Here is an 8,441-nt window from a genome sequence, read left to right as displayed (position 1 = left end):
GCTGGAATCTGGGATGAGCAGCTTTAGCTGGTGCTGTCCCATCTTCCATGGATTTCCCGTGGTTTTCCCATGGTTTTCCCCTCAGCCAGGCAGATTTTGCTGCAGTGCTGAGCTGAGGGTCACGATGGGTGTAAAAGTCCCTGATTTTCCTAAAGAAACAGGTGGAACAAAGGATTTTGATTTTAATGTCTCACAAAGTAACTAACTTTGGATTTTTCTGGGATGTTGCCTAATCCAGAGAAATCCTGGAGGCAATCTGTACCAAGCAGGATAAAACCTTCCAGGACACAGGAAAATGGGGATCAACACAAAAATTGGGATGGTATTTTCCATACCCACAAAGGGCTTTAAATGGGAATTAAATAATGTTCATTTTCCTCAACTCCCTGAATTCCCAGTAGTCTGAACTGAGGAATAATTTCGGTATTAAAGCATCTGACAAATTTAGGTCCAGCTTGGATCTTCCACCAACTGTTGGGGCTTTTCCTTCTCTCATAAAATATAAAGGATGGGAGTGTTGGGATCCTCCATGGAATTGTTGGGAAAATTCAGGTGTAAAATCCAATGTTGGAGCTGTCCTGGTTCCTCAAATACTGGAGGGTGTTTTGGAAATTGAAATTTAAGTGAGGAACAGTAAAATAAACATTTAAAAATGGATATTTATGCAGGAATTCTGCATCCCACCGGGATAACCCAGTGCCCATCCCAGGAATTTGGCTCGGATCGATGGCAAAAATGGGAATTTTTCCTCACTTTCCCCCTTTTCCTGGAAAAAAAAAAAAGCTGTGAAGTGCTCTGAGTTTTGCTGCTCCTCAGCTCTGGGATCCGGTGACAGATCCAGGACTGGAATTTATCCCATAAAACAGCAAAGTCCAGCCTGGCTATCCCTGGATAACTCCTTCCACTTTCCTTCCTCTCCATCTGGGTTCAGGAGGGCATTTCAATTCCTGGTGCTTATCCCTGCCTGCCCAGCAGCTCCAGCTGGGATTTAACCCTTTGGAGCCAGCCATTCCCGTTCCTAAAATCCCCAAATGCTGCTGAAAACGTTGTTTTGCTGATTGGGGCAGAGATTGAAGTAAAACTGGGAAGAAATTGGGAATAACCCAGCCCAGCTTCATGGCAGGGCTACACCAAAACCCCAGGAATGTGAATTTATCCGTGGAAAAGCTGTGGAATTGCATCCCGCTGGTTTAGGCAGTTGTGGGGAGGGCAAGCTCGATGTCCCAGTGCTTCCCAGGGTTCCTGCTGGTTTTCCTGGTCTCATCCCGTGAGCTCTGAGCCCTGGTTCTCTCCCAATCCAGGCGGACACCACCCACCCCCTGACCAAGCACAGGAAAATTGCCTCTTCCTTCCGGGATTCCTCTTTATTTGATATTTTCACCCTGTCCTGCAGTTTACTGAAACAGGTAAGGAAAGGTTTGGAATCATTTTTGGGAAGTGAGATGTTGGGGCAGCGTATTTTGGGATGAAATTCCTTCCTGGAATGAGCACTCTGGTCCTAAAAACTCTGCTCTGGGGTTGTTTTTCAGGGAAAAAATGGATTTATTAAGGAAATTTCCTTTCTAAAGAAATCAATATTATTACTACTATTATTATTATTATTGTTATTGTTATTATTATTATTATCGTTATTGTTATTATTTAAATAATTATTTAATAATTAATTTTATTTAAATAATAAATAAATATAAAATAAATAACAAACCACGCCACAAACACAGAAATAATTCCACGATTCCAACTGCAAATCCATCCCTGGATCCTGGGTTTAAACTTCCCTGTCTTTAAGCATCAGGAAAGAGACGAGAAGTTTGGGTTCCATTTTCAGTATCTTTGACAAGTAAATCCTTATCCCTGGCCCTGCACAGGACACCCAAAATCCCAACTTTTCCAAACTATTTGGGATGGATTCAAGCTGGAATGAGTTCATTTTAAGCCCAGGGTGATGATACAAAGGATAAAAGGACCAAGATGTGTTTAAACTGCAGAGAAATGAGCCGGAATTCCATGTCCAGGGAGTTCTCTGTGTCATGGGAGTGTCCCAGCTTTCCCTGCCTGGAGCAGCTGCTCATTCCCATGGGAAGGAGAGCCCAGGATTCCTGTCAGGCAGAAAAGGGGGGTTGTGTTTAACATTAATGAGAATTCCCTGATCTCCTGCATCCCTGGCAAGCCTCGTGCCTGTGCAGTTCAGGGAGGGAAATGGGAATGCTGCCTGTTATCCATGTCCTGGAAAGACTCTGGGATATATTTATGGACTCACTGCCTCTACAAACACTCCTGGTGCTCGTTCCACAAAGCCCCATCTTGCTTCAAGTGAAATCCTGCCTCAATTCAGCTGCCACCTGGATTTATTTTCCCCTTTTCCCGGTCTTAATTCCATGTTTTCCACAGGCTTCTGGGAAGAACCTGAACCTGAACGATGAAAGCCAGCACGGGCTGCTGATGCAGCTCCTCAAGCTCACCCACAACTGCCTGAACTTCGATTTCATCGGCACCTCCACGGACGAGTCCTCGGATGATCTTTGCACTGTGCAGATCCCAACCAGTTGGAGATCAGGTGATTCCTGCAGGAATGCACAGCATCCCACCTGGAAAACGCTCAAACCCTCTGATTTGGCACAAATAAACCTGGGCGTGCAAAGCCAGAGGTTAAACCCAAAGCCAGAGGTTAAACCCAGCCTTAAACCCACCTAATTCACTTTTGGGATTTTATCTTGCTTTTAAAACCCCTTTTCCCTTCCAGTCTTTCACCTCCCAGTCCAACCACCAGGAAAACGGAATTTTTTTAAAAAAGCAGGGCAGAACTTGGCACCTTTTCCCCACATCCTGCTGTTCCCAGCAGGCATTTGACAGGCACTTGCACAGATTGTGTTCTGAAAATACCTTCCTGTCATTTTCTCCCAGTTCCAAGTGCCAGTGGGTGACTTTATTTCTAGGAAAGGCTTTTGCGTTAAAAATACAAAATCCTGGGGAAATTTTCGTGGAATTGTGGTGCTTTGGTGTGACAAATCCATGTGCCATGGGTGATAAAATAAGGATTAGACCTGTGGGAAGCTGTAAATGGAGGTAAAATCCTCTCTTGTCTTGCAGCATTCTTGGATTCTTCGACCCTTCAGTTGTTTTTTGATCTTTATCATTCCATCCCTCCTTCGTTTTCTCCTCTGGTAAGTCCAGGGTTTATTTTCCTTTACTTTAGGATTCATGTGGGAGATTCCCTGGAGGTTCAGGTGCCCCAGGTTGTGCTGAAGTGTCCAAGTGCTGTTGAGAGTTTTGGAGCATCTACAGGGTTGGATTTTCCCTAAAAAACACATTTTTGCTGGAATTCCAACCTCCTTTCCCCTCACACAACTTGGAATCTCCTGTTTGCTCATCCCCTTGAGGAACGTAGCCCCTGTTATTCCCAAACCAGGTCCTAAAACCACACCAGGAGTAGGGAGCAAGCTGGGAAACACCCCAAGGAATGGGATTTCTCCTTCCACCCTTCCAAACTAGGCCGTGTCCCACTGGGATGAAAGGGCCAAGAGCACAACTGAGCTGAAAGTTGGATTATTTCTTCTGAAAAAATACAAAAAAATGGCCTGCCAGGCATTTATCTCCATGATAAATATTACCCATGATTAAAGCTCAGTGAAAACAAAGCTGAGAGGGAAGGGCCTTCAGAAAGAATTGTTCCGTGGAGAGACTCCACTTATTCTGGTGGAGGGTTAATGGCTAGTCCTGAATTTCAAGCCTCAGATATTCAGGAGAGATTTGAAGTGTGAGACTCCTTTTTTGAATGGAAAGCTGAAATGATTCCATTGGGATCAGTGATTGGAGTCCCCATCCCTGAAGGTGTCCAGGGAAGGAGGCCTGGATGTGGCACTCAGTGCTCTGGGCTGGGATCAAAGGTTGGACTCTGACCTTGGAGGGCTTTTCCCACCTCAGGAATTCCATGATTCTGTGACTCTTGGGATGGAGCTGTTCCTCTGGGTGCTGGAATTTCTTTCTCCGCTGCGAAGGTGAAGGAGCTGTTCTGTCCCTAAAGGAGCACCAAACCTCAGTCACCGCTTGTGTCGTGAGGGGAAAACCTCTTCATTTCCTTATTCTCATCCCGATTTTTGTGTTTTTTCCCATTTTCCTGCGTGCTGGCAGGTTTTATCCTGCTTGGTGCAGATCGCCTCCGTGCGCCGCTCCCTCTTCAACAACGCCGAGCGGGCGAAGTTCTTATCTCATCTCGTGGATGGAGTGAAACGGATACTGGAAAACCCCCAGGTGAGTATTCCAGGTGGGATGAGGGCTCTGTGTCCTCTTCATCACATTTCATCCCCAAAAATCCATTTAATGTCCCTCCTGAATGTGGACATGGATACTTGGCAAAGGGGAGAAGGGTCTTGCTGCTTTCTCCTGTTTCCTGCCATTCCACCACCAAGGGTGGGTATTAGGAAAAACTTCTCCATTGGAAGAGTATTTAAGGACTGGAGCAGGCTGCCCAGGGATGTCAGCATCCCTGGAAGTGCCCAAAAACCAGTAAATGTGGCAGTTCCAGACCGGTTTAATGGGCAGAGTGGGATTTGTTGGGAGCTTGGACTTGTTCTCGGAGCTCTTTCCCAACCTGTGTGATTCCAGGTGACAGCAGAGCCGTTCCCGAGTCCCCCTTTTCTTTCTGTCCCCTCAGAGTTTGTCAGACCCCAACAATTACCACGAGTTCTGCCGGTTGCTGGCCCGGTTGAAAAGCAATTACCAACTGGGAGAACTGGTGAAGGTGGAGAACTACCCCGAGGTGATCCGGCTCATCGCCAACTTCACCGTGACCAGCCTGCAGGTACAAACCTTCCCTTCCCTCTTCCTGCCCCTTGGATTCCCTGGAAAACAAAGCAAGAGCTTCTCATCTGGTTCATTTTTACCCCGAACCCCAGAGGAGGCTGTGACACAATCCTGCATGGATCATCCTGCGAATTCCTGAATGGAATCTGTGGGGGAAGGCAGAGTTGTTGCCATGCCTCCAGAGGCTTTCCATATCCTAGCAGGGAAAAAAACCCCAACTTGTTAAATAAGGTTTATTTTTAGAATTCTGTCTCACTTCACTCTTCCAATGCACTCAGCGGGGTTGGGAGTAATTGGAATATCACGGATATTCCCACTGAGTTTTCCAGCGGTGTGTACAGCTCACCACCACAGCCCTGCACAGGAGAGGGTTTAAAAAATTGTGGAGCTTGGAGAATTCCTTTGTTCAGTTGTGATTCCTGGGAAGCAGCTTGGGGCTGTGCAGTGTGTGGGAACTGAGTGAGGCCTGGGATTGGAGGCTCAGCTCCACGTCCTGGGAATTTGGGATTATCTCCCAGTGATTACTGAGTGCTGATCCAGGTGTACTCTGAAATTCCTGGTTAATTTGGCAACCAGGCCTTTAAAGATGTTGGCCAGTGGGAAGTGCAACGAGCTGAGCTTTAAACCCCTTCCAACCCAAATTCTGTGGAAGAAAAGTCAAGTCAAACAAAACAAATCATAACTCCTTGGTTTGTTTTCCTTTTTTTTCCCCTCTGGGAGCACTGAGAATTTACTCCCAACAGCGAGCCCTGAAATTCCCGGTTAATTTGACAACCAGGCCATTAAAGGCATTGGCCAGTGGAAAGTGCAACGAGCTGAGCTTTAAACCCCTTCCAGCCCAAATTCTGTGGAAAAAACTTAAATCAAACAACACAAATCATAACTCCCTGGTTTGTATTCCTTCTCTTTTCCCTCTGGAAGCACTGGGAATTTGCTCCCAACAGTGTGCACTACCTGCTGAGCCTGTGGCAGCGCCTGGCTGCCTCCGTGCCCTACGTGAAGGCCACAGAGCCCCACATGCTGGAGACCTACACCCCCGAGGTGACCAAAGCCTACATCACCTCCCGCCTGGAATCCGTGCACATCATCCTCAGGTGAGGGAATGCCAGGGCTGGGAGCGCTTTTCCTGCTGCTCTGAGGGGTGGGAAGGCTGGCAGAGGTGGGGGTGTTCCCGCTGGAGAGGACACGGCTGAGGGGTCTCCCGCTGGAGAGGGACTGGGGACAAGGGCTGGAGGGACAGGACCCAGGGAATGGCTTCAAAGTGACAGAAGAACGGCTTAGATGGGATATTGGGAAGGAATTCCTGGCTGGGATGGAATTCCCAGAGCAGCTGTGGCTGCCCCTGGATCCCTGGAAGTGCCCAAGGCCGGGCTGGATTAACCCGGGACAGTGGGAGGTGTCCCTGTCCCTGCCATGGGATGGCATTTAAGCTCTTTCCAACCCAAACCATCCCAGGATTCAGTGAATTCCAAACTGCAGCTGCAACACCCCTGGGAATAAAACGGGAGCGAGCATTCCAGGAGCTGCTGCTCCTGGGACTCCCTGATCCCAGGGCTGCTCCCAGAGTTCCCCACAGCGCCCTGGGCTGGTGGAGAATCCTGTTGGACACAGGCCCAGGGGACAGGAGCTGTGCTGGCACACCAGGAGGGGCCTGCATCCCTGGGATCTCGGGAATATTCCGGCTTTGGGGCTGGAAATGCTGCCCTGGCAGAGCCACACCAACATCCTGGGAGCAGCCCAGGCTCGCCGACAGCTCCAAGAATTCCAAGCCGGGCATTTTTTCCCCTCCAGTGGCTCCAGCTCCCAAGTGAAAGGCAGAGAGCGGCCCTGGGCACCTCTGGAATAAATCCCTGGATGATTTCCAGCCGGGATTGTGTCCCTCTGGAAAGATGCAGCCCTTGCCAATGGCAGACGGTGGGATGGGATGAACTTCACCATCCCTTCCCAAACCATTCCATAGTTCCAGGATTGTCAGCTCCAGAACAATCACTCCGGGCTCCAGCGTATTTCTCTTCCCAGTTTTCCCTTAAAACCAGCCACAAGAGCAGGAAGTTTTGTGAGGATTTCTGAGGGAGCTTTCCTAACTCACAGCCTGGCTGGTTTTTTTAGAAGAGATTTATTTTTTTAAGCTGGGTTGTTTTTTTTTTTTTTTTTTTTGAGACCCTGCTTAATCTCCCATGGCTGAGCTGATCTCTGTGTCCGACATGTTCCGGGTAGGATTCATCTTCCCGGGATCTGCAGCATCCCAGAATCCCCATCAGAGCAGAGGGGGAATGTGAGCCAAGTGTGACTCACTTCACTCTCCCAGCTCCGCACAAATTCCACCTAAAAGCACCTTTTATTTTTAATTCATTTCAAGGAATCAGCCTCCAGAATTCCATTGTCGTGCCTGGATTTGTGTGGGATGAATCCTCCCGGGTGTGTGTTTGTGTTGGATGAAAACAAATGGTCAAATATAGGAAAATAAGGCCTCTCTTAGGGAAAACTGATGGGATTATCCCTTTTTCTTCTGGATCATCCATCCCTGGAAGTGTTCAAATCCAGGTTGGACAGGGCTTGGAGCAACCTGGGATAGTGGGAGGTGTCCCTGCCCATGGAAAGGGTGGAATTAAATGAGTTTTAAGGTCCCTTCCAACCCAAATCATTCCAGAATTTTCTGATTTCTTGTGGAATTTACTGCATTTAAAAGAAAAGGCACTGAAAGGATTCCCATGGAAAAGTTGTGCTGTAGGAGCACAACCAGAGCCTTTGTTCCTGGCACTGCCCATTCCCTTCAAACCCCTGGATAAATGTTAAAGGAAGTGGGTACTGTTAAAACAACGGGATAAATGTTATGGGAAATGGATAAACGTTAAAAGACCTGGGTAAATGTTAAAAGAAATGGATAAATGTTAAAAGAAATGGATAATTTTAAGGATGGAAGAAGAAGTTGCTCCCACCAGGTGCCGATGGCTTTTCCCCCTGATCCGCTGCTCCTCTCCTGATTTTCCACCTCATTTATCCACTGCTCCTCTCCTGATTTTTAGCGTTTCCCACTCAGATTTCTGGCTTTTCCACCTCATTTGTGCCCTGATTTCTGGCTTTTCCACCTTATTTATTCCCTGATTTCTGGCTTTCCCACCTCATTTATCCACTTCTCTCCTGATTTTTAGCGTTTCCCACTCATCCATTGCTGTTCTGATTTCTGGCTTTCCCACCTTATTTATTCCCTGCTTTCTGGCTTTTCCACCTTATTTATTCCCTGATTTCTGCCTTTCCCGCCTCATTTATCCACTGCTCCTCTCCTGATTTTTAGCTTTCCCCTGACCCACTGCTCCTCTCCTCATTTCCCACTGACATTTAATGTCCATTCCTCTCACCTCCCACCACCCTCCAATTCCACGGCGCCTCCCGCACCCCGCTCTCCCCGTACCTCCGGCTGCCTCCACGCGCCAGATCCCTTTTCCACGCGCCAGATCCCTTTTCCACGCGCCAGATCCCTTTTCCACGCGCCAGATCCCTTTTCCACGCGCCGGATCCCTTTTCCACGCGCTGGATCCCTTTTCCATGTGCTGGATCCCTTTTCCACGTTCTGAATCCCTTTTCCACGCGCTGGATCCCTTTTCCACATTCTGGATCCCTTTTCCACATTCTGGATC

At 48.0% G+C, this 8,441-nt stretch overlaps 1 protein-coding gene across 2 annotated transcripts in view; it reads left to right on the top strand.

The window, feature by feature from the left end:
* The window catches only part of LOC121660513 (exportin-7), a 21,719-nt gene that overhangs the window by 6,965 nt on the left and 6,313 nt on the right, over window positions 1–8,441 (top strand). For both annotated transcript variants that reach the window (XM_042019884.1, XM_042019883.1), the window contains exons 5-10: window positions 1,302–1,406; window positions 2,392–2,557; window positions 3,091–3,164; window positions 4,132–4,251; window positions 4,655–4,801; window positions 5,725–5,897. In XM_042019884.1, coding sequence (XP_041875818.1) covers window positions 1,302–1,406; window positions 2,392–2,557; window positions 3,091–3,164; window positions 4,132–4,251; window positions 4,655–4,801; window positions 5,725–5,897 — 785 coding nt within the window. The remainder of the gene's footprint in view (window positions 1–1,301; window positions 1,407–2,391; window positions 2,558–3,090; window positions 3,165–4,131; window positions 4,252–4,654; window positions 4,802–5,724; window positions 5,898–8,441) is intronic.

This window comes from Corvus kubaryi, unplaced genomic scaffold (genome assembly GCF_017639235.1).
Source record: "Corvus kubaryi isolate FWS band 111438036 unplaced genomic scaffold, C.kubaryi_AGA036_p1.0 36361, whole genome shotgun sequence".
In the NCBI taxonomy this organism is placed as follows: Eukaryota; Metazoa; Chordata; class Aves; order Passeriformes; family Corvidae; genus Corvus; species Corvus kubaryi.
This window is presented reverse-complemented; position numbering and strand designations above follow the sequence as displayed.